The sequence below is a fragment of the Entelurus aequoreus genome, linkage group LG27 (assembly GCF_033978785.1).
Source record: "Entelurus aequoreus isolate RoL-2023_Sb linkage group LG27, RoL_Eaeq_v1.1, whole genome shotgun sequence".
NCBI classification, from domain to species: Eukaryota; Metazoa; Chordata; class Actinopteri; order Syngnathiformes; family Syngnathidae; genus Entelurus; species Entelurus aequoreus.
Genome location: NC_084757.1, coordinates 6,643,955 through 6,671,322, shown reverse-complemented (window position 1 = coordinate 6,671,322; position 27,368 = coordinate 6,643,955). Strand labels below are relative to the sequence as shown.

Below are 27,368 nucleotides of genomic sequence, written 5' to 3'. Positions count from 1 at the left end.
ATTGCATCAGGATGATGTCATGTTGTCATGGTGGAATCATGATGATGTCATGTTGTCATGGTGGAATCATGATGTTGTCATGGTGGAGTCATGATAATGTCATGTTGTCATGATTGCATCAGGATGATGTCATGTTGTCATGGTGAAATCATGATAATGTCATGTTGTCATGATTGCATCAGGATGATGTCATGTTGTCATGGTGGAATCATGATGATGTCACGATGGAATCATGATGATGTCATGTTGTCACGGTGGAATCATGATGATGTCATGTTGTCACGATGGAATCATGATGATGTCATGTTGTCACGGTGGAATCATGATGATCATGTTGTCATGGTGGAATCATGATGATGTCATGTTGTCATGGTGGAATCATGATGATGTCATGTTGTCATGGTGGAATCATGATGATGTCACGTTGTCCGAATGGAATCATGATGTCATGTTGTCACGGTGGAATCATGATGTCATGGTGGAATCATGATAATGTCATGTTGTCATGATTGCATCAGGATGTCATGTTGTCATGGTGGAATCATGATGATGTCATGTTGTCACGGTGGAATCATGATGATGTCATGTTGGAATCATGATGATGTCATGTTGTCACGGTGGAATCATGATGATCATGTTGTCATGGTGGAATCATGATGATGTCATGTTGTCATGGTGGAATCATGATGATGTCATGTTGTCATGGTGGAATCATGATGATGTCACGTTGTCCGAATGGAATCATGATGTCATGTTGTCACGGTGGAATCATGATGTCATGGTGGAATCATGATAATGTCATGTTGTCATGATTGCATCAGGATGTCATGTTGTCATGGTGGAATCATGATGATGTCATGTTGTCACGGTGGAATCATGATGATGTCATGTTGGAATCATGATGATGTCATGTTGTCACGGTGGAATCATGATGATGTCATGTTGTCATGGTGGTGTCATGATAATGTCATGTTGTCATGGTGGTGTCATGTTGTCATGGTGGAATCATGATGATGTCACGTCACAGTGGAATCATGATAATCATGTCATGGTGGAATCATGATGATGTCATGTTGTCATGGTGGAATCATGATGATGTCACGTCACAGTGGAATCATGATAATCATGTCATGGTGGAATCATGATGATGTCATGTTGTCATGGTGGAATCATGATGATGTCACGTCACAGTGGAATCATGATAATCATGTCATGGTGGAATCATGATGATGTCACGTCACAGTGGAATCATGATAATCATGTCATGGTGGAATCAGGATGATGTCATGTTGTCATGGTGGAATCATGATGATGTCACGTCACAGTGGAATCATGATAATCATGTCATGGTGGAATCAGGATGATGTCATGTTGTCATGGTGGAATCAGGATGATGTCATGTTGTCATGGTGGAATCATGATGATGTCACGTCACAGTGGAATCATGATAATCATGTCATGGTGGAATCGTGATGATGTCATGTTGTCATGATTGCATCAGGATGATGTCATGTTGTCATGGTGGAATCATGATGATGTCATGGTGGAATCATGATGTTGTCATGGTGGAGTCATGATAATGTCATGATTGCATCAGGATGATGTCATGTTGTCATGGTGAAATCATGATAATGTCATGTTGTCATGATTACATCAGGATGATGTCATGTTGTCATGGTGGAATCATGATGATGTCATGTTGTCATGGTGGAATCATGATGATGTCACGGTGGAATCATGATGATGTCATGTTGTCACGGTGGAATCATGATGATGTCATGTTGGAATCATGATGATGTCATGTTGTCATGGTGGAATCATGATGATGTCACGTTGTCACGGTGGAATCATGATGATGTCATGTTGTCACGGTGGAATCATGATGTCATGTTGTCACGGTGGAATCATGATGTTGTCATGGTGGAATCATGATGTCACGTTGTCACGGTGGAATCAGGATGATGTCATGTTGTCATGGTGGAATAATGATGATGTCATGGTGGAATCATGATGATGTCATGTTGTCATGGTGGAATCATGATGATGTCATGTTGTCATGGTGGAATCATGATGATGTCATGTTGTCATGATTGCATCAGGATGATGTCATGTTGTCATGGTGGAATCATGATGATGTCACGTCACAGTGGAATCATGATAATCATGTCATAGTGGAATCATGATGATGTCACGTCACAGTGGAATCATGATAATCATGTCATGGTGGAATCATGATGATGTCATGGTGGAATCATGATGATGTCACGTCACAGTGGAATCATGATAATCATGTCATGGTGGAATCATGATGATGTCACGTCACAGTGGAATCATGATAATCATGTCATGGTGGAATCAGGATGATGTCATGTTGTCATGGTGGAATCATGATGATGTCACATCACAGTGGAATCATGATAATCATGTCATGGTGGAATCATGATGATGTCATGTTGTCATGATTGCATCAGGATGATGTCATGTTGTCATGGTGGAATCATGATGATGTCATGTTGTCATGGTGGAATCATGATGTTGTCATGGTGGAGTCATGATAATGTCATGTTGTCATGATTGCATCAGGATGATGTCATGTTGTCATGGTGAAATCATGATAATGTCATGTTGTCATGATTGCATCAGGATGATGTCATGTTGTCATGGTGGAATCATGATGATGTCACGATGGAATCATGATGATGTCATGTTGTCACGGTGGAATCATGATGATGTCATGTTGTCACGATGGAATCATGATGATGTCATGTTGTCTCGGTGGAATCATGATGATCATGTTGTCATGGTGGAATCATGATGATGTCATGTTGTCATGGTGGAATCATGATGATGTCATGTTGTCATGGTGGAATCATGATGATGTCACGTTGTCCGAATGGAATCATGATGTCATGTTGTCACGGTGGAATCATGATGTCATGGTGGAATCATGATAATGTCATGTTGTCATGATTGCATCAGGATGTCATGTTGTCATGGTGGAATCATGATGATGTCATGTTGTCACGGTGGAATCATGATGATGTCATGTTGGAATCATGATGATGTCATGTTGTCACGGTGGAATCATGATGATCATGTTGTCATGGTGGAATCATGATGATGTCATGTTGTCATGGTGGAATCATGATGATGTCATGTTGTCATGGTGGAATCATGATGATGTCACGTTGTCCGAATGGAATCATGATGTCATGTTGTCACGGTGGAATCATGATGTCATGGTGGAATCATGATAATGTCATGTTGTCATGATTGCATCAGGATGTCATGTTGTCATGGTGGAATCATGATGATGTCATGTTGTCACGGTGGAATCATGATGATGTCATGTTGGAATCATGATGATGTCATGTTGTCACGGTGGAATCATGATGATGTCATGTTGTCACGGTGGAATCATGATGATGTCATGTTGTCATGGTGGAGTCATGATGATGTCATGTTGTCATGGTGGAATCATGATGATGTCACGTTGTCACGGTGGAATCATGATGATGTCATGTTGTCACGGTGGAATCATGATGTCATGTTGTCACGGTGGAATCATGATGTTGTCATGGTGGAATCATGATGTCACGTTGTCACGGTGGAATCAGGATGATGTCATGTTGTCATGGTGGAATAATGATGATGTCATGTTGTCATGGTGGAATCATGATGATGTCATGTTGTCATGGTGGAATCATGATGATGTCATGTTGTCATGGTGGAATCATGATGATGTCATGTTGTCATGATTGCATCAGGATGATGTCATGTTGTCATGGTGGAATCATGATGATGTCATGTTGTCATGGTGGAATCATGATAATGTCATGTTGTCATGATTGCATCAGGATGATGTCATGTTGTCATGGTGGAATCATGATGATGTCATGTTGTCATGGTGGAATCATGATAATGTCATGTTGTCATGATTGCATCAGGATGATGTCATGTTGTCATGATTGCATCAGGATGATGTCATGTTGTCATGGTGGAATCATGATGATGTCATGTTGTCATGGTGGAATCATGATGATGTCATGTTTGCATCAGGATGATGTCATGTTGTCATGATTGCATCAGGATGATGTCATGGTGACTTCAGGATGCCATGTCGTTCTGGTGTCATGATGATGTCACAATGATATCAGGAAGATGTCATGATGATTGCTTGATGATGTCATGGTGGCGTCATGATATCAGTATGGTGTCATTGTGGCGTCACTATGATAGCATGATGTCACGATGATAGTCCCAGTGTGTGGTTATGATGACGTGATAATCGTGTCAAGAAGATGACCTCAGAATGAGCTCATTAAAGTCACATGACTGAGTGTAAGTAGGAGTTCATAACCAGCTGTTGTTAGGGCCCTCAGAAAAACTCACAATGGCCTTTTAGGGGCGTGGCCAACGTGTAATGTGTTACATACGGCCATTTGAGAGTATCAAAGAGCTGAGGGGTGTGGCCTTCACGCGGTCACAGAGGGTGCACTTCCTGTTTCCTCTCGCGTTGACTTTCATCTCAAAACGCTCTTTCATGTTTCCACTTCCTGTTTACGTTTCCATTGTTAATACTTCCTGTTCCATTTCAGTCCTTTCAAGCATGTTTAAAACGTTGATGTAGTAGTTGTGGTCCAAATGTGGAAGTTGTCAGTCCCATCACTTCTTCATGACTATCTTTATGTTGTTATGTCATCTGACTGACTATCTTTGTGTTGTTATGTCATCTGACTGACTATCTTTGTGTTGTTATGTCATCTGACTGACTATCTTTGTGTTGTTATGTCATCTGACTGACTATCTTTGTGTTGTTATGTCATCTGACTGACTATCTTTGTGTTGTTATGTCATCTGACTGACTATCTTTGTGTTGTTGTCATCTGACTGACTATCTTTGTGTTGTTATGTCATCTGACTGACTATCTTTGTGTTGTTATGTCATCTGACTGACTATCTTTGTGTTGTTATGTCATCTGACTGACTATCTTTGTGTTGTTATGTCATCTGACTGACTATCTTTGTGTTGTTATGTCATCTGACTGACTATCTTTGTGTTATGTCATCTGACTGACTATCTTTGTGTTGTTATGTCATCTGACTGACTATCTTTGTGTTGTTATGTCATCCGACTGACTATCTTTGTGTTGTTATGTCATCTGACTGACTATCTTTGTGTTGTTATGTCATCTGACTGACTATCTTTGTGTTGTTATGTCATCCGACTGACTATCTTTGTGTTGTTATGTCATCTGACTGACTATGTTTGTGTTGTTATGTCATCTGACTGACTATCTTTGTGTTGTTATGTCATCTGACTGACTATCTTTGTGTTGTTATGTCATCTGACTGACTATCTTTGTGTTGTTATGTCATCTGACTGACTATCTTTGTGTTGTTATGTCATCTGACTGACTATCTTTGTGTTGTTATGTCATCTGACTGACTATCTTTGTGTTGTTATGTCATCTGACTGACTATCTTTGTGTTGTTATGTCATCTGACTGACTATCTTTGTGTTATGTCATCTGACTGACTATCTTTGTGTTGTTATGTCATCTGACTGACTATCTTTGTGTTGTTATGTCATCTGACTGACTATCTTTGTGTTGTTATGTCATCTGACTGACTATCTTTGTGTTATGTCATCTGACTGACTATCTTTGTGTTGTTATGTCATCTGACTGACTATCTTTGTGTTGTTATGTCATCCGACTGACTATCTTTGTGTTGTTATGTCATCTGACTGACTATCTTTGTGTTGTTATGTCATCTGACTGACTATGTTTGTGTTGTTATGTCATCTGACTGACTATCTTTGTGTTGTTATGTCATCTGACTGACTATCTTTGTGTTGTTATGTCATCTGACTGACTATCTTTGTGTTGTTATGTCATCTGACTGACTATCTTTGTGTTGTTATGTCATCTGACTGACTATCTTTGTGTTGTTATGTCATTTGACTGACTATCTTTGTGTTGTTATGTCATCTGACTGACTATGTTTGTGTTGTTATGTCATCCGACTGACTATCTTTGTGTTGTCATGCCATCTGACTGACTATCTTTGTGTTGTCATGTCATCTGACTGACTATCTTTGTGTTGTTATGTCATCTGACTGACTATCTTTGTGTTGTCATGTCATCTGACTGACTATCTTTGTGTTGCCAAACAAGTCCATCATTGATGCAAACAAAAACCTTGGAACAGATTCATTTATTTGTTGTCCTAATATTTATGTGCCGGTCTTGCTTTTCGGGGACTATGTCTTCCTGCGAGGGGCGGTCTTTATGTTTGCGAGCCACATTATATCTACTCTCTGACCCTAATAGGACCACCTAATGACGTTCTTGTCCTGCGGGTGTTGTTGTCTGCCCATGCAGTGGGTCACTAGGTCATGTGATGCGTGTCCATAGTTCTTGTTTTGGGGGGCGCAGCAAAGACTACACTTTCTAAATATTGTGGTCAGTATGATGCAGTTTTATTTTAGAGGGTACACCCGATAAGTGAGGGCCACAGACTGACCAATTAAAGGATTTGGAGGCCATTTTGGCAGTTTTCACCTTCCAAACCAGGACAGTATATAGATGTTCTTTTCAAAGAACTACAAAATTCAATGCCAAAGTCGAACTGAAATGCTAAGAGTTAGTTTCAGGTAACAGAAAATATGGAAAAAAATTGCTCAAAAATCCAACAGGCTGGCATGCTAACAGTACAATGCTAACATGCTAACCGTTAGCATGAATGAAATACCAAAATATATGACACTGAGGTCTATTCTTGCTAAATTAGCTAAAAAAAATAGCTAACTGTAATGTGTGTCAAATATGAAAATATACTACTTTGAGGTGTGTACCTGAAAAATAGATCAAATGCTAGCATGCTAACATTAGCATGCATTAAGTACCAAAATGTGACTGAGGTGTGTATGTATACTTAGCGTTGTCTCCATACCAATATTTTGCTACCGGTACCAAAATGTATTTAGATACTTTTCGATATTTTTCTAAATAAAGGGGACCACAAAAATGTCATTATTGGCTTTATTTGAACATCAAATCTTACGTTACATTAAACATATGTTTATTATTGCAAACAAAGAACAATTTTGTCCTTAAATAAGTAAACAAAGACTCCTAATTAGTCTGCTGACGTATGCAGTAACATATTGTGTCATTTATACACCTATTATTTTCTACACATTATGAGGGACAAACTGTAAAAAATGTTCATTTACTGTTAATATCTGCTTATTTTCTCTTTCAACATGTTCTATCTACACTTCTGTTCAAATGTAATAATCACTTATTCTTCTCTTCTTTGATACTTGACATTAGTTTTGGATGATACCACACATTTAGGTATGGATCATGTCGATACCAAGTAGTTACAGGATCATACAGTCCTTATGTGTCCAGGTACACATATTTCCCGAGTTTAGAAACATAATATACATAACAATATTTTTCCCTTTTTATATTTGTATATTTTTTGGTGATAAAAAATATTGATTGTTGTTTGGACTAGACACGCTCTTGTACTTGGTATCATTACAGCAGTACTTTGTATCATTACAGCGGGACTTTACTAGTAGCAGTAAACCATGCAACCCTAATGTTTACCTACAGAACTAGCTTAATAAAAAATCAAGTAACAAAATATTTGACGCTGACGGGTATGTTTGCAAAATTAGCAAAAAAAAGCTAGCATGCTAATATTAGAATGCTAATGATTGTGCTGCAGGACGTTAACAATTAGGCCCCAGCTTGTTAATTGACATGACTGTTAATTAATGTGGAGCAGCGGGGGGTAGGTTCAAGCGTGCTGGGATGCTGCAGACTTCACTGATTAATTATGCTAATGAGGGATTAATTACTGCCATTAATGACTTCATCACAGTGACTTGGCTAAAGCTAACCGCTAACACTAGTCTTGTGTCGCTGCCTTTCCCACACTGAGGTCAGAGGTCACGGGGAGAAAAAGCGCATGATGGTGCCAGTGACCTTTGACCTCTCCCTGTTTGGTCAGTGCTGAGTATCCGCGGCCCTCAGGAGGAGGAGCCCCCCGACACCCAGCTCATGAGGCTGGACAACATGCTGCTGGCAGAGGGCGTGTCCGGGCCGGACAAGGGCGGGGTCTCGGTGGCGGCGGCGGCCGCGGCGGCGGCGGCGGGGGGCGGAGTCGCCACCGACAACTCCGTGGAACACTCGGACTACCGAGCCAAGCTGACTCAGATCCGACAGATCTACCACACCGAGCTGGAGAAGTACGAACAGGTGAGACGATGACGTCTACGCTCTATTGGGACTTTTTGGTGACTTTTTTACGTGTGTGTGTGTTCATGTGTGTGTGTGTGTTCATGTGTGTGTGTGTGTGTGTGTGTGCTCATGTGTGTGTGTGTGTTCATGTGTGTGTGTGCGCAGGCGTGCAGCGAGTTCACGAGCCACGTGATGAACCTGCTGAGGGAGCAGTCGCGCACCAGGCCCATCTCGGCCAAGGAGATCGAGCGCATGGTGACTATCATCCATCGCAAGTTCAACTCCATCCAGATGCAACTCAAGCAGAGCACGTGTGAAGCTGTCATGATCCTGCGCTCACGCTTCCTGGACGCCAGGTGTGTCGGCTGGCTCCGTACCTGTACCGCTACCAAAATGTATTTCCATATCACAAAAAAATGTCATTATTAGTGTACATGAAACGTGTTTATTATTGTCATTTAGTCCTTAAAGGCCTACTGAAAGCCACTACTACCGACCACGCAGTCTGATAGTTTATATATCAATGATGAAATCTTAACATTATAACACATGCCAATACGGCCGGGTTAACTTATAAAGTGACATTTTAAATTTGCCGCTAAACTTCCGGTTCGAAACGCCTCTGAGGATGACGTATGCGCGTGACGTAGCCCGGGGAACACGGGTATGCCTTCCACATTGAAGCCAATACGAAATAGCTGTTTTCATCTCATTCCGGGTGTATTCTGGACATCTGTGTTGGTGAATCTGTTGCAATTATGTTCATTGCATTATGGAGAAAGAAGCTGAGCAAGCAAAGAAGAAAGTTGTCAGTGCGAAGCGTCTATTTTGCGAGGGAAGTCAGCAGCAACACGCACACAGCCGGCGCTTCTTTGTTTACATTCCCGGAAGATGCAGTCAAGATGGAAGAACTCGGATAACAGAGACTCTAACCAGGAGGACTTTTGACTTCGATACACAGACGCCTGTAGAGAACTGGGACAACACAGACTCTTACCAGGATTACTTTTATTTGGATGACAAAGACGCAGACGTGCTACCGTGAGTATGCAGCTTTGGCTTCTAAACATTTGATAGCTTGACCGTACGTGCGCGTCACGTATGTAACTTTTTTTAAATATATAAGCGTTATGAACCTTGGGTTAGGTGAACGGTCTTTTGGGCTGAGTGATTGTGTGTGTTGATCAGGTGTTTGAATTGTATTGGCGTGTTCTATGGAGCTAGGAGCTAGCAGAGGAGCTAGCATAACAAACACCTAGGTGTTTGTTATGCAGGATTAATTTGTGGCATATTAAATATAAGCCTGGTTGTGTTGTGGCTAATAGAGTATATATATGTCTTGTGTTTATTTACTGTTGTAGTCATTCCCAGCTGAATATCAGGTCACCCCCGGCTCTCACAGCATCTTCCCTATCTGAATCGCTTCCACTCCCCACTAGTCCTTCACTTGCACTTTCCTCATCCACAAATCTTTCATCCTCGCTCAAATTAATGGGGAAATTGTCGCTTTCTCGGTCCGAATCTCTCTCACTTCATGCGGCCATCATTGTAAACAATAGGGAACTTTGCGTATATGTTCAACTGACCACGTCACGCTACTTCCGGTAGGTGCAAGCCTTTTTTTTATCAGATACCAAAAGTTGCAATCTTTATCGTCGTTGTTCTTTACTAAATCCTTTCAGCAAAAATATGGCAATATCGCGAAATGATCAAGTATGACACATAGAATAGATCTGCTATCCCCGTTTAAATTAAAAAAATTCATTTCAGTAGGCCTTTAAATAAAATAGTGACAACTTGTCTTTTAGTAGTAAGTAAACAAACAAAGACTCCTAATTAGTCTGCTGACGTATGCAGTAACATATTGTGTCATTTATACACCTATTATTTTGTACACATTATGAGGGACAAACTGTAAAAAATTGATTATTTATCTACTTGTTCATTTACTGTTAATATCTGCTTATTTTCTGTTTGAACATGTTCTATCTACACTTCTGTTCAAATGTAATAATCACTTATTCTTCTCTTCTTTGATACTTGACATTAGTTTTGGATGATACCACACATTTAGGTATGGATGTGATACCAAGTAGTTACAGGATCATACATTGGTCATATTCAAAGTCCTCATGTGTCCAGGGACATATTTACTGACTTTATAAACATATGAATTTAAAAAAATAAAAAGATTTTGTGACGATAAAAAATATGGATGTAATCATAGTAGTATCGACTAGATACACTCCTGTACTTGGTATCATTACAGTGGATTTCAGGTGTAGATCCACCCATGGCATTTGTTTACATTGTGACGGCGGTTTAGCTATTGTATCCTCCTACGGTGTGTAGTGAAGCATGTTTAGCTATTCCTCGTCCTCCAGTGATAATGATACTTGTAAGAAACGTACTTCATTTGTCGCCATGGAGACCAGGATTAGTGATTTAGAAGTAGCTAAAACACTGTGAAGGGGTTAGCCGCTTAGCCAGCCAGCTAGCCAAGACTCTGCAGTGCATTTTAAAGCCACAATACGTACATTGTCCCTCTTCTGTCTGCTCACATTACCAGCAATGTTACCATTTCAAAAAAAGTACCAGAATTTTTCAAAGGCCGTATAGTACCTTTTTTTACTTCATTAGTAGCGCTGGATTATACCCTTACAACCCGGTCCAAAACCTGTATTTCTTTAAAGTGAATGTAAGTAGAAGTTCTAGAAGCAGATCCAGCAAGTGCTAAACAAGAACTACAAACTATGAACAGAATGAAACAATCACTTACTGTACAATGTCTGCTCTCATGGGATGTGGATTTCTTTCTTTAGATGAAGAATTCATTATAATACAAAAAAAACAACAACTAATGGGCATAAACAAGAATATTTGTGTGTCTTTCTAAGTTGAATGCCAAAGTTGCCAAATGTGAGAGTTTGTCATTTAGAGTGAACTTTCACCAACTCGGAGGCCATGCAGCAGCTCACAATATGTCAATGTAGCGCCGCTAAAAGTAGTCCCTCTGCGTCAGCGCTGATAATAACAATATTGTTTATACTCGCTTCATATTAGGGTCACGAGATGTACGTGGAACATGTTTTTAGAGACCATTATCTACAATCATGAATGCTTCATTTTACGTGTTGACGTTTGTGTTTTTTTCCAGACGCAAAAGACGAAACTTCAACAAGCAGGCGACGGAGATCCTCAACGAGTACTTCTACTCGCACCTCAGTAATCCTTACCCCAGCGAGGAGGCCAAAGAGGAGCTGGCCAAAAAGTGCGCCATCACTATGGCACAGGTACGCCCCCTTGTGGCACTGTCATGGCACAGGTACGCCCCCTTGTGGCACTGTCATGGCACAGGTACGCCCCCTTGTGGCACTGTTATGGCACAGGTATGCCCCCTTGTGGCACTGTTATGGCACAGGTACGCCCCCTTGTGGCACTGTCATGGCACAGGTACGCCCCCTTGTGGCACAGGTACGCCCCCTTGTGGCACTGTTGTGGCACAGGTACCCCCCTTGTGGCACTGTCATGGCACAGGTACGCCCCCTTGTGGCACAGGTACGCCCCCTTGTGGCACTGTTGTGGCACAGGTACCCCCCTTGTGGCACTGTTATGGCACAGGTACGCCCCTTTTGTGGCACTGTTATGGCACAGGTACGCCCCCTTGTGGCACTGTTATGGCACAGGTACGCCCCTTTGTGGCACTGTTATGGCACAGGTACGCCCCTTTGTGGCACTGTTATGGCACAGGTACGCCCCTTTGTGGCACTGTTATGGCACAGGTACGCCCCTTTGTGGCACTGTTATGGCACAGGTACGCCCCCTTGTGGCACTGTCATGGCACAGGTACGCCCCCTTGTGGCACTGTCATGGCACAGGTACGCCCCCTTGTGGCACTGTCATGGCACAGGTACGCCCCCTTGTGGCACTGTTATGGCACAGGTACGCCCCCTTGTGGCACTGTCATGGCATAGGTACGCCCCCTTGTGGCACTGTTATGGCACAGGTACGCCCCCTTGTGGCACTGTTAACAAATACAGCCACCTAGATGGGCGGCATTTGAACAGGAAACAGGAAGTAAAGGAGACGACCTCTCAGAGGCTCCGCCCCCAGGGATATTGTGACCAATGATGGTGTTTGTGTGCTCAGGTTTCCAACTGGTTTGGCAACAAAAGAATCCGATACAAGAAGAACATTGGTAAGTTCCAGGAAGAAGCCAACGTGTACGCCGCCAGAACCGCCGTCAATGCGGCAAACGCGTCGTCGTCGTCGCACAGAAGCCGAGCAAATTCTCCCGCCACGCCAAACTCTGCAGGTGAGACAGGAAGTCTCTGCTCCTGGTTCTGGTCCACTTTGACACGCAAGCTTTTTCCTCTGACCCACTTGTGACTTCGAGCGGAACCAAACCTGCTCGCCTTGTTAGATTATAATTAATACAGAAAAAATACTTTCACTTCAAGCGAGGATTTCCTGTAGCTCCCTTCTAGAACACCTGTAGCTCCCTTCTAGAACACCTGTAGCTCCCTTCTAGAACACCTGTAGCTCCCTTCTAGAACACGGGTGTCCAAACTTGGAGGGTGCGGGTCCACTTTGGGACATTAAAGATAGTAAAACCAATAATCTGTCAATCAATACATGCTAAACTACTTCTTTTGTATACAATATTGGCCTAAATGAAGCTTGTTCCAGCATAAAGATGGCTTAGTAAGATGGCTTAGTAAGATGGCTTAGTAAGATGGCTTAGTAAGATGACTTAGTAAGATGGCTTAGTAAGATGACCTAGTAAGATGGCTTAGTAAGATGACTTAGTAAGATGACTTAGTAAGATGACTTAGTAAAATGACTTAGTAAGATGGCTTAGTAAGATGGCTTAGTAAGATGGCTTAGTAAGATGACTTAGTAAGATGACTTAGTAAGATGACTTAGTAAGACGGCTTGGTAAGATGACTTAGTAAGACGGCTTGGTAAGATGACTTAGTAAGATGGCTTAGTAAGATGGCTTAGTAAGATGGCTTAGTAAGATGACTTAGTAAGATGACTTAGTAAGATGACTTAGTAAGACGGCTTGGTAAGATGACTTAGTAAGACGGCTTGGTAAGATGACTTAGTAAGATGGCTTAGTAAGATGGCTTAGTAAGATGGCTTAGTAAGATGGCTTAGTAAGATGACCTAGTAAGATGGCTTAGTAAAATGGCTTAGTAAGATGGCTTAGTAAGATGGCTTAGTAAGATGACTTAGTAAGATGACTTAGTAAGATGGATTAGTAAGTTGACTTAGTAAGATGGCTTAGTAAGATGGCTTAGTAAGATGGCTTAGTAAAATGGCTTAGTAAGATGACTCAGTAAGATGACCTAGTAAGATGGCTTAGTAAGATGGCTTAGTAAGATGGCTTAGTAAGATGGCTTAGTAAGATGACCTAGTAAGATGACTTAGTAAGATGGCTTAGTAAGATGACTTAGTAAGATGGCTTAGTAAGATGGCTTAGTAAGATGACTTAGTAAGATGGCTTAGTAAGATGGCTTAGTAAGATGACTTAGTAAGATGGCTTAGTAAGATGACTTAGTAAGATGGCTTAGTAAGATGGCTTAGTAAGATGACTTAGTAAGATGGATTAGTAAGATGGCTTAGTAAGATGGCTTAGTAAAATGGCTTAGTAAGATGACTTAGTAAGATGACTTAGTAAGATGACCTAGTAAGATGGCTTAGTAAGATGGCTTAGTAAGATGACTTAGTAAGATGGCTTAGTAAGATGCTTAGTAAGATGGCTTAGTAAGATGGCTTAGTAAGATGGCTTAGTAAGATGGCTTAGTAAGATGGCTTAGTAAGATGGCTTAGTAAGATGACTTAGTAAGATGACTTAGTAAGATGACTTAGTAAGATGACTTAGTAAAATGGCTTAGTAAGATGGCTTAGTAAAATGGCTTAGTAAGATGGCTTAGTAAGATGGCTTAGTAAGATGACTTAGTAAGATGACTTAGTAAGATGACTTAGTAAAATGGCTTAGTAAGATGGCTTAGTAAAATGACTTAGTAAGATGACTTAGTAAGATGACTTAGTAAGATGACTTAGTAAGATGACTTAGTAAAATGGCTTAGTAAGATGGCTTAGTAAGATGGCTGAGTAAGATGGCTGAGTAAGATGGCTTAGTAAGATGGCTTAGTAAGATGGCTGAGTAAGATGACCTAGTAAGATGGCTTAGTAAGATGACTTAGTAAGACGGCTTAGTAAGATGGCTGAGTAAGATGACTTAGTAAGATGACTTAGTAAGATGACTTAGTAAAATGGCTTAGTAAGATGGCTTAGTAAAATGGCTTAGTAAGATGGCTTAGTAAGATGGCTTAGTAAGATGACTTAGTAAGATGACTTAGTAAAATGGCTTAGTAAGATGGCTTAGTAAAATGACTTAGTAAGATGACTTAGTAAGATGACTTAGTAAGATGACTTAGTAAGATGACTTAGTAAGATGACTTAGTAAAATGGCTTAGTAAGATGGCTTAGTAAGATGGCTGAGTAAGATGGCTTAGTAAGATGGCTTAGTAAGATGGCTGAGTAAGATGACCTAGTAAGATGGCTTAGTAAGACGACTTAGTAAGACGGCTTAGTAAGATGGCTGAGTAAGATGACTTAGTAAGATGACTTAGTAAGATGGCTTAGTAAGATAGCTTAGTAAGATGACTTAGTAAGATGGCTTAGTAAGATGGCTTAGTAAGATGGCTAAATGAACTACAAATACTGTACCGAGGATGTCGTTGTGGCTTGTGCAGCCCTTTGAGACACTTGTGATTTAGGGCTATGTAAATAAACATTGATTGATTGATAGTAAGATGCTTAGTAAGATGGCTTAGTAAGATGACTTAGTAAGATGGCTTAATAAGATGACTTAGTAAGATGACTTAGTAAGATGGCTTAATAAGATGACTTAGTAAGATGACTTAGTAAGATGGCTTAGTAAGATGACTTAGTAAGATCGCTTAGTAAGATGGCTTAGTAAGATGGCTAAATGAACTACAAATACTGTAGTAGTTTAGGCCACAAGGCAAGACCAAAACAAGCAGACGTTCAGTATCGTGGCCTCTGATTGGCTCAGCCAGGCAGCATGACTAACATTAGCCTGCTGACTTTTTTTATTTAGACAATTTTGCGGCCACATGCTAATTGTTAGCTTGCTAACTTTTATTTTGCCAATTTGGCAGCCGACCGCCTCAGACTCGTATAAGTTTGTACTGGACACATGTTGACTGTTAGCATACTAGCACGCTAACGTTGGCATGCTTACTTTTTTAGCCAATTTTGCTGCCAAACGCCTGAGACTCATATAACTTGGTACCTGACACAGGCTAACTGTTAGCATGCTAGCATAACTGTGCTAACGTTTTTAGCCAATCTTGCAGCCAAATTCCTCAGACACATGTTAAATGTTAGCATGCTAACATTAGTGTGCTAACTTTTTTTTGTGCCAATTTTGCAGCCAGATGTTTCAGACACATGTTAACTGTTAGCATATTAACATTAGTGTGCTAACCTATTTAGCCTGTTTTGCAGCCGAATGCCTCAGACTCATATAACTTGGTACCTGACACATGCTAACTGTTGGCGTGCTAGCATGTTAACATAAGTGTGCTAACTTTTTGAGCAAATTTTGCAGCCGAATGCCTCAGACATACATTACATGCTAACATTAACATACTAACTTTTTTTTTAGCCCATTTTGGAGCCGAACACCTCAGACTCATATAACTTGGTGCGTGACACATGCTAACTGTCAGCATGCTAACATAAGTGTGCTAACTTATTTAGCCTGTTTTGCAGCCGAATGTCTCAGACTCATGTAACTTAGTACCTGACACATGCTAACTGTTGGCGTACTAATTTTTATTTCCGCCAATTCTACAGCCGAACGCCTTAGGCTCATATAACTTAGTACTTTATACATGCTAACTGTTAGCATGCTAACTGTTTTAGCCAATTTTGCAGCCAAACACCTCAGATTCATATAACTTGCGACGTGCTGCTAACATTAGCATGCAGCCTTTTTAGCAAATGCGTACACTTCCTAGTCCTATGACTTGGTACTTGATACATTCTAACTGTTAGCATTTAATTAACTTCAGCATCCATACACAATTTCACACCTAGTTTTTTTGCGAAATATTCCTATTTTGTCACTAGAATGTGACGTGGGTCAATAAAAAAAGGAGGACTCGGGTGCACTTTGGACACCCCTGTGCTAGCATCACAGTACTTTGGACACCCCTGTGCTAGCATCACAGTACTTTGGACACCCCTGTGCTAGCATCACAGTACTTTGGACACCCCTGTGCTAGCATCACAGTACTTTGGACACCGCCATGCTATAGCATCACAGTACTTTGGACACCCCTGTGCTAGCATCACAGTACTTTGGACACCCCTGTGCTAGCATCACAGTACTTTGGACACCCCTGTGCTAGCATCACAGTACTTTGGACACCCCTGTGCTAGCATCACAGTACTTTGGACACCGCTGTGCTAGCATCACAGTACTTTGGACACCGCTGTGCTAGCATCACAGTACTTTGGACACCCCTGTGCTAGCATCACAGTACTTTGGACACCCCTGTGCTAGCATCAGAGTACTTTGGACACCCCTGTGCTAGCATCACAGTGCTTCTTTCATGCTTTCACTCCCAAAGCATCAGCAAAAAGTCGTGTAAATCAACGTTTTTAAAACTCTTCTCTGGTTTGACCAAACCTTCTCTCACACGCCGTGAATACTTGTTGTAAAGATGCAAACCTCACACGTCGTCTGTGCGCCAACACCACGCCTCAGCACGCCGCTTCTCCAGACATGCTAACCCCGCCGCTGATTGGACGGCTGCTGTCTCCTCACAGGTTCCACGGCGTCTTTTAACGCGTCCAACTCGGCCGACCTCTTCACCAGCGTCCAGCCCCTCAATGGCGACACGTACCAGGCGGCTCAGGTGGGCGCCAACATCCAGTCGCAGGTACCACTTGCTCATTTAATCCACATTTGCCATCTTTTTTCCCTTTTTATCGCTAACCAGACATCATTGTTGTTGTTGTCGCCCCCAGGTGGACAGTCTGCGTCATGTCATCAGTCAAAGGGGCGTGTACAGCGAGGGCCTGTCAGCCAATCACATGTACAGTCCTCAAGGCCTCAACGTAAGCCGTCTTCTTCCCGCGCATGGAAGACACAAAAAGAGTATCTGAGGTTGTCGGGGGAGGGGCCGAGCAGGTGACCACCTCTCCACCGCGTCGGCGTTTCCCCGCCAGCACGTGCGGGAGAACATGGAGGCTGTGAGGAGGGGGGGTGGTGGGGGGGGGTGTTAGTGTGGGGGTCTGCTGGCTGGCGGCGGGAAGCGGGAGGAAATCCACAGCGACAAGGCGTGTCGGGAGGAGGAAAATGGATAGGACAGCCACAAGGAGAGCGCCGTGGCGACTGGGACATTCAGAGAGCATCGCTCACGTCACCTTGCAGCCTCGCTAATGGCGCTGACAGCTAGCGTGCACTACTTCCTCTGCTCTCTCTATACACACATATATATATATGGGCCCGCTGCAATGCAATACATTGTACACACATTACTATGGGCCCGCTGCAATGCAATACATTGTACACACATATATTATTATGAGCCTGCTGCAATGCAATACATTGTATACACATATATATGGGCCCGCTGCAATGCAATACATTGTATACACATATATATGGGCCCGCTGCAATGCAATACATTGTACACACATATATTATTATGAGCCTGCTGCAATGCAATACATTGTATACACATATATATGGGCCCGCTGCAATGCAATACATTGTATACACATATATATGGGCCCACTGCAATGCAATACATTGTATACACATATATATGGGCCCGCTGCAATGCAATACATTGTATACACATATATATGGGCCCGCTGCAATGCAATACATTGTATACACATATATTATTATGAGCCTGCTGCAATGCAATACATTGTACACACATATATATGGGCCCGCTGCAATGCAATACATTGTACACACATTACTATGGGCCCACTGCAATGCAATACATTGTATACACATATATATGGGCCCGCTGCAATGCAATACATTGTATACACATATATATGGGCCCGCTGCAATGCAATACATTGTACACACATTACTATGGGCCCACTGCAATGCAATACATTGTATACACATATATATGGGCCCGCTGCAATGCAATACATTGTATACACATATATATGGGCCCGCTGCAATGCAATACATTGTATACACATATATTATTATGAGCCTGCTGCAATGCAATACATTGTACACACATATATATGGGCCCGCTGCAATGCAATACATTGTACACACATTACTATGGGCCCACTGCAATGCAATACATTGTATACACATATGTATGGGCCCGCTGCAATGCAATACATTGTATACACATATATATGGGCCCGCTGCAATGCAATACATTGTACACACATTACTATGGGCCCACTGCAATGCAATACATTGTATACACATATATATGGGCCCGCTGCAATGCAATACATTGTATACACATATATATGGGCCCGCTGCAATGCAATACATTGTATACACATATATTATTATGAGCCTGCTGCAATGCAATACATTGTACACACATATATATGGGCCCGCTGCAATGCAATACATTGTACACACATTACTATGGGCCCACTGCAATGCAATACATTGTATACACATATATATGGGCCCGCTGCAATGCAATACATTGTATACACATATATTATTATGAGCCTGCTGCAATGCAATACATTGTACACACATATATATGGGCCCGCTGCAATGCAATACATTGTACACACACATACACATATATATATGGGCCCGCTGCAATGCAATACATTGTACACACATTACTATGGGCCCACTGCAATGCAATACATTGTATACACATATATTATTATGAGCCTGCTGCAATGCAATACATTGTATACACATATATATGGGCCCGCTGCAATGCAATACATTGTACACACACATACACATATATATATGGGCTCGCTGCAATGCAATACATTGTACACTCATATACACATATATATGGGCTCGCTGCAATGCAATACATTGTACACTCATATACACATATATATATATGGGCTCGCTGCAATGCAATACATTGTACACACATATATATGGGCTCGCTGCAGTGCAATACATTGTACACTCATATACACATATATATATATATATGGGCTCGCTGCAATGCAATACATTGTACACACATATATGGGCTCGCTGCAATGCAATACATTGTACACATATACCCATATATATATATATGGGCTCGCTGCAATGCAATACATTGTACACTCATATACACATATATATATGGGCTCGCTGCAATGCAATACATTGTACACTCATATACACATATATATATATGGGCTCGCTGCAATGCAATACATTGTACACACATATACACATTTTTATGGGCCCGCTGCAATGCAATACATTGTACACACATATATTATCATGGGCCTGCTGCAATGCAATACATTGTACACACATATACACATATATATGGGCTCGCTGCAATGCAATACATTGTACACTCATATACACATATATATGGGCCCGCTGCAATGCAATACATTGTACACACATATATTATCATGGGCCTGCTGCAATGCAATACATTGTACACACATATACACACATATATGGGCTCGCTGCAATGCAATACATTGTACACACATATACACATATATATATATGGGCTCGCTGCAATGCAATACATTGTACACACATATACACATATATATATGGGCTCGCTGCAATGCAATACATTGTACACTCATATACACATATATATGGGCTCGCTGCAATGCAATACATTGTACACACATATATATGGGCCTGCTGCAATGCAATACATTGTATGCACATATTATTATGGGCCCGCTGCAATGCAATACATTGTACACACATACACATATATATGGGCCCGCTGCAATGCAATACATTGTACACACATATTATTATGGGCCCGCTGCAATGCAATACATTGTATGCACATATATTATTATGGGCCTGCTGCAATGCAATTGCCCACGCACTACAGCAGTGAACGGGCACTTGCATTGCAGCAGGCCCATATAATTATTGCTCATACTTCAAACTTTATTATGGGCCTGCTGAAAGGCAAGCAGCCCATATTATTATTATTGCTCATACACTATATTGCCAAAAGTATTTGGCCAGCCATCCAAATGATGAGAATCAGGTGTCCTAATCACTAATCACAGGTGTATCAAATCCAGCACTTAGGCATGGAGACTGTTTCTACACACAGTTGTGAAAGAATGGGCCGCTCTCAGTGATTTCCAGCGTGGAACTGTCACAGGATGCCACCTGTGCAACAAATCCAGTCCTGAAATTTCCTCGCTCCTAAATATTCCAAAGTCAACTTTATTATAAGAAAAGTGAAGAGTTTGGGAACAACAGCAACTCAGCCAGGAAGTGGTAGGCCAGGTAAACTGCCAGAGAGGTCAGCATAGTGCAAAGTGGTAGGCCAGGTAAACTGCCAGAGAGGTCAGTATAGTGCAAAGTGGTAGGCCAGGTAAACTGCCAGAGAGGTCAGCATAGTGCAAAGTGGTAGGCCAGGTAAACTGCCAGAGAGGTCAGCAAAGTGGTAGGCCAGGTAAACTGCCAGAGAGGTCAGCATAGTGCAAAGTGGTAGGCCAGGTAAACTGCCAGAGAGGTCAGCATAGTGCAAAGTGGTAGGCCAGGTAAAGTGCCAGAGAGGTCAGCATAGTGCAAAGTGGTAGGCCAGGTAAAGTGCCAGAGAGGTCAGCATAGTGCAAAGACTTTCTGCACAGAGCTCCAAACGTCATGTCACCTTCCAATTAGCCCACGTACAGTACGCAGAGAGCTTCTTGGAATGGGTTTCCATGGCCGAGCAGCTGCATCTAAGCCATACATCAGCAAGTCCAATGCAAAGCGTGGGATGCAGTGGTGTAAAGGACATCACCACTGGACTCTAGAGCAGTGGAGACGCCTTCTCTGGACTGATGAATCACACTTTTACATCTGATGGAGCAGTCTGGGTTTGGAGGTTGCCAGGAAAACGCTACATTGTGCCCAGTGTGACATTTGGTGGAGGAGGAATTATGGTGTGGGGTTGTTTTTCAGGAGTTGGGCTTGGCTCCTTAGTTCCAGTGAAAGGAACTTTGAATGCTCCAGGATAGCAAAACATGTTGGATAATTCCATGGGATGTCACTTCAAGGTCATATGTGAGTCAAGGCAGGTGGACAAATACTTTTGGCAATATAGTGCACTTCAAACTAGCAATATAGTGCACTTCAAACTGGCAATATAGTGCACTTCAAACTGGCAATATAGTGTACTTCAAACTGGCAATATAGTGTACTTCAAACTGGCAATATAGTGTACTTCAAACTGGCAATATAGTGTACTTCAAACTGGCAATATAGTGTACTTCAAACTGGCAATATAGTGTACTTCAAACTGGCAATATAGTGCACTTCAAACTGGCAATATAGTGTACTTCAAACTGGCAATATAGTGTACTTCAAACTGGCAATATAGTGTACTTCAAACTGGCAATATAGTGCACTTCAAACTGGCAATATAGTGCACTTCAAACTGGCAATATAGTGTACTTCAAACTGGCAATATAGTGCACTTCAAACTGGCAATATAGTGCACTTCAAACTGGCAATATAGTGTACTTCAAACTGGCAATATAGTGCACTTCAAACTGGCAATATAGTGTACTTCAAACTGGCAATATAGTGTACTTCAAACTGGCAATATAGTGCACTTCAAAATGGCAATATAGTGCACTTCAAACTGGCAGTATAGTGCACTTCAAACTGGCAATATAGTGTACTTCAAACTGGCAATATAGTGCACTTCAAACTGGCAGTATAGTGCACTTCAAACTGGCAATATAGTGCACTTCAAACTAGCAATATAGTGCACTTCAAACTGGCAATATAGTGCACTTCAAACTGGCAATATAGTGTACTTCAAACTGGCAATATAGTGTACTTCAAACTGGCAATATAGTGTACTTCAAACTGGCAATATAGTGTACTTCAAACTGGCAATATAGTGTACTTCAAACTGGCAATATAGTGTACTTCAAACTGGCAATATAGTGCACTTCAAACTGGCAATATAGTGTACTTCAAACTGGCAATATAGTGTACTTCAAACTGGCAATATAGTGTACTTCAAACTGGCAATATAGTGCACTTCAAACTGGCAATATAGTGCACTTCAAACTGGCAATATAGTGTACTTCAAACTGGCAATATAGTGCACTTCAAACTGGCAATATAGTGCACTTCAAACTGGCAATATAGTGTACTTCAAACTGGCAATATAGTGCACTTCAAACTGGCAATATAGTGTACTTCAAACTGGCAATATAGTGTACTTCAAACTGGCAATATAGTGCACTTCAAAATGGCAATATAGTGCACTTCAAACTGGCAGTATAGTGCACTTCAAACTGGCAATATAGTGTACTTCAAACTGGCAATATAGTGCACTTCAAACTGGCAATATAGTGTACTTCAAACTGGCAATATAGTGTACTTCAAACTGGCAATATAGTGTACTTCAAACTGGCAATGTAGTGTACTTCAAACTGGCAATATAGTGTACTTCAAACTGGCAATATAGTGTACTTCAAACTGGCAATGTAGTGTACTTCAAACTGGCAATATAGTGTACTTCAAACTGGCAATATAGTGCACTTCAAACTGGCAATATAGTGTACTTCAAACTGGCAATATAGTGTACTTCAAACTGGCAATATAGTGTACTTCAAACTGGCAATATAGTGCACTTCAAAATGGCAATATAGTGTACTTCAAACTGGCAATATAGTGCACTTCAAACTGGCAATATAGTGCACTTCAAACTGGCAATATAGTGTACTTCAAACTGGCAATATAGTGTACTTCAAACTGGCAATATGGTGCACTTCAAAATGGCAATATAGTGCACTTCAAACTGGCAATATAGTGCACTTCAAACTGGCAATATAGTGCACTTCAAACTGGCAATATAGTGTACTTCAAACTGGCAATATAGTGCACTTCAAAATGGCAATATAGTGCACTTCAAACTGGCAATATAGTGCACTTCAAACTGGCAATATAGTGTACTTCAAACTGGCAATATAGTGTACTTCAAACTGGCAATATAGTGCACTTCAAAATGGCAATATAGTGCACTTCAAACTGGCAGTATAGTGCACTTCAAACTGGCAATATAGTGTACTTCAAACTGGCAATATAGTGCACTTCAAACTGGCAATATAGTGTACTTCAAACTGGCAATATAGTGTACTTCAAACTGGCAATATAGTGTACTTCAAACTGGCAATGTAGTGTACTTCAAACTGGCAATGTAGTGTACTTCAAACTGGCAATATAGTGTACTTCAAACTGGCAATATAGTGTACTTCAAACTGGCAATGTAGTGTACTTCAAACTGGCAATATAGTGCACTTCAAACTGGCAATATAGTGTACTTCAAACTGGATTATTACAGTTTTTCTATCTTCTTCTGCTGCGAATAATACGAGACGAACCCCCACATATGTTATACCACCAGAAAGGTCTTGTTTACGCCGACGGTGGTACTTTAAGTTGGGAGTATTTCGTGTTACCATGGCGACGCTATTCACAAACAAACAAAAAAATGGGCCAATTGAATGGGTACATATCCTTTTAATGGACGATTGCTCCGAGACAAACGGCAAAAAGGCAAGATGGCCTCCTCTTGTAGCTCAGCCATTCTTTCACGTAGCTCGGTGCTTAACGACTCATTTTGTTCACACACTTGTCTACTTCAATCCTGCCCAAAAGGTTTTGACGTCCAATGTTTGCTTTTGGCTGGAAGGCCATCGGAAGGAGTCGAGCTCCATCGGGGTTCCTCTATTAGAGCGGATGGCGGCCACTCTAATTTACTAGAAAATTCGCTTTTTTTGTGGTGAACAAGCTGTCCTCAAGGCCACATCTTTTATGCCACTGTCATGTGTTTCTGTGGAGATGTTGACACGCACGTCCTCGCTCACAAAATGTCACTTTTATGGAGGTCATGTGTCCCATTTCACTTCTGTTGGCCCTCAAAGCCAAGAAAGTCAGCTAAATCTCTCATTGACTCCAATGTTAAATGTCGGCTTGAAAAAACACAAAAATGATTATGCTAACTGTTAGCATGTTAAGATGCTAACATGACCATGCTAACTTTTTTTAAGCAATTTTCGCAAACGTACACCTTACAGTCATTAAACTTGGTACGTGACATATGTTATCTGTTAGCATGCTAATTTTGGCACCTTGGAATCACATAGGTTGGTACGTGAAACATGCTAACTGTTTTTGCAGGCTAACTTTTTATGCTAATTTTGCAACCATTTACCCTACAGTCATATAACATTGTCCTTGACATATGCTAACTGTTAGCATGTTAAGATGCTAACATTACCGTGCTAACTTTTTTTAAGCAATTTTCGCAAACGCACACCTTACAGTCATTAAACTTGGTACGTGACATATGTTATCTGTTAGCATGCTAATTTTGGCACCTTGGAATCACATAGGTTGGTACGTGAAACATGCTAACTGTTTTTGCAGGCTAACTTTTTATGCTAATTTTGCAACCATTTACCCTACAGTCATATAACATTGTCCTTGACATATGCTAACTGTTAGCATGTTAAGATGCTAACATCACCGTGCTAACTTTTTTTAAGCAATTTTCGCAAACGCACACCTTACAGTCATTAAACTTGGTACGTGACATATGTTATCTGTTAGCATATGTAAGTGTGTTCACACCTCACAGAGCATTAAACCATTAAACTTTATGCATCAGCGTTTTAACCAACCCTCCCTGGCTCCTCCTCCTTTCAGACAAACGGCTGGCAGGACACGCCCACCCCGTCCTCAGTGACATCACCCACAGAAGGACCCGGAAGCGTCCACTCAGACACGTCCAACTGATGTCCGACTGGGACCATTTGTACTCTTTCACATCCTTTTGATTGACACATTTCACTTCCTGTCCTGTCTTTTTCAACTTCCTGTTTGGGTCTTTGTTGACATTCCAAACACGTCGGAGACTTTGACACCTTCAAAATGTGACGTTTTGTTTTTTGTTTTTTTGTACAAGAATGAATGTTTCTTGAAACTTGTGGGCGGAGTCACTGTGACGTCATGTCCTGCTTGAAGAGGAGCTAAAGAAAACAATCCCAATAAAGACTCTTTTTACCGTGTGGAACCAGACAGAATGTTGGATTTGTTTACTTATTGCATGTCTTTGTATTGCTAGGACAAGAAAACATTCTTCTTTGTTTGCTGTTCTCAGAGAAGTTGTTTTTTTTACAAGTCATAAGAAGAAATAAACAGCGTTTGATAAACAGGAAGTTTGCAATGAGAGTGGACGCGTGATGATGACGTCGTTCCCAAACCAGTCATTTGCGGTTTTTATTTTGCTTCCCGCGCATCAATTATGTTAGGAACTCGGCGACATTGTGCTACACTTTGACAATCACCCAGCTAAGTAGACACCACATTTATGTTGGCCAGCTACTTTTCATGTTATCTTGGCTGTTAGCATGTTAGCATGGCTCTGCTAACTTGTTGCTAGTGGACCAACTCTTAAGTGCTGCTCATACAGATGTACTTTATTCGCTTCTATGGAGGCAATGAGAAGCTAACTCGTCAAGACTACTGGCGTCGTCCAACGGCGAGTTTACGAACGACGTCGCCATGCCTCGTTTTAAAAGGGGCGTGGCCTCGCCAGGGTTTGATGCCAGCAGTGTTTGTTGACAAGTTTGTCACGACGTCCTCAGACTGAATCATTCCCAACTTTTATCTTGTCGGGTTGTGAGCATGTTTTTGTGTGCGCGTGTGGGGGAGAGTGTGTGTGTGTGTGTGTGTGTGTGTGTGTGTGTGTGTGTTGTCGCCTGGAGCGTCAGGAAGGTTGTTAGCACTTTGATTGGAGGAGCTCTTATCTCTGCTAAACATGAGAGACTTTTTGGACGTGATGCTGATCACGGGGATGCTGATGTCACTCTGCATTAACTGGTCTTGCCGACACACACACACACACACACACACACACACACACACACACACACACACACACACACACACGGCGTTGTTTATGTCCCTTCAATGTTTCCCTCGTTCACTTTGACGGTGTTCATTTGAACAGGAGGACGTCATCTCCGTGGCGGTCCACGTGACACCAAGACCTGAGGTCTAAGGTGGCCTACTCATCTGGTCAAATTATTAGGAACGGATGCTGCAAAAAAAAAATACGACGCGAACCCGCGGCTACATTTTCCACGGCACAACCAAAATAGGTACACCTGCGACAAAGGTTAAAAGCTACAGCCAGATTATTAGGTATGCCTCAAACATCTGCTACACCTGCAAGCAAAGTATTAGTTGCATGCGAGGACAAATGATTAGGCACGGACAATTTAGTAGGTAGGTCAAAATATTAGGTACACCTGCTACCACAATATTAGGTATACCCAAACTATGAGGTACATCCGCAGACAAAGTATTAGGCACACCTAAATTATTAGGTACACCTGCAGACAAAGTATGAGGAACATGTGAGGCCTAATTATTGGGTACCCCCTGTAGTGATATGTGCTGGGAACAGATATTACGTAGGGTGCACCACGGACCTCTATCTATGTAACACCATGCCAGCTGGGTAAACAACCGTTCTGAAATAAAACATGTTCCAGTTATAACCAAACTGTCGGTACCAACGGAGCAGCCGAGCTAACTGATAGCATCGGTCTGCTCGTCGGGAGCAACCCAAACAAGAGTGTGCCATGGCTACACCCCTACCGACCATGAACTGGACCGACCCGGATCTGAGTGAGGCCATATCGCTGTTTAAACAGAAAATTATTCTTTACCTAGAGCAGGGGTCGGGAACCTTTTTGGCTGAGAGAGCCATGAAAGCCAAATATTTTAAAATGTATTTCTGTGGGAGCCATATAATATTTTTTAACACTGAATACACCTACTCAGTGGCCTAGTGGTTAGAGTGTCCG

The 27,368-nt window shown here is 41.6% G+C and overlaps 1 protein-coding gene across 3 annotated transcripts in view; it reads left to right on the top strand.

Annotated features, from left to right (window-relative positions):
• Positions 1-25,676, top strand: part of LOC133644581 (pre-B-cell leukemia transcription factor 1-like) — a 64,934-nt gene extending 39,258 nt beyond the window's left edge. For 2 of the 3 annotated variants that reach the window (XM_062039191.1, XM_062039190.1), the window contains 7 exons: positions 8,032-8,279; positions 8,427-8,617; positions 11,419-11,554; positions 12,411-12,576; positions 17,133-17,245; positions 17,334-17,423; positions 25,201-25,674. In XM_062039191.1, the coding sequence (XP_061895175.1) occupies positions 8,032-8,279; positions 8,427-8,617; positions 11,419-11,554; positions 12,411-12,576; positions 17,133-17,245; positions 17,334-17,423; positions 25,201-25,290 (1,034 nt within the window). In that variant the 3' untranslated portion in view covers positions 25,291-25,674. Of the gene's footprint in view, positions 1-8,031; positions 8,280-8,426; positions 8,618-11,418; positions 11,555-12,410; positions 12,577-17,132; positions 17,246-17,333; positions 17,424-25,200 lie in introns of all 3 variants that reach the window. The other variant, XM_062039192.1, reaches the window with a different exon arrangement.
• Positions 25,677-27,368: the final 1,692 nt, after the last annotated feature.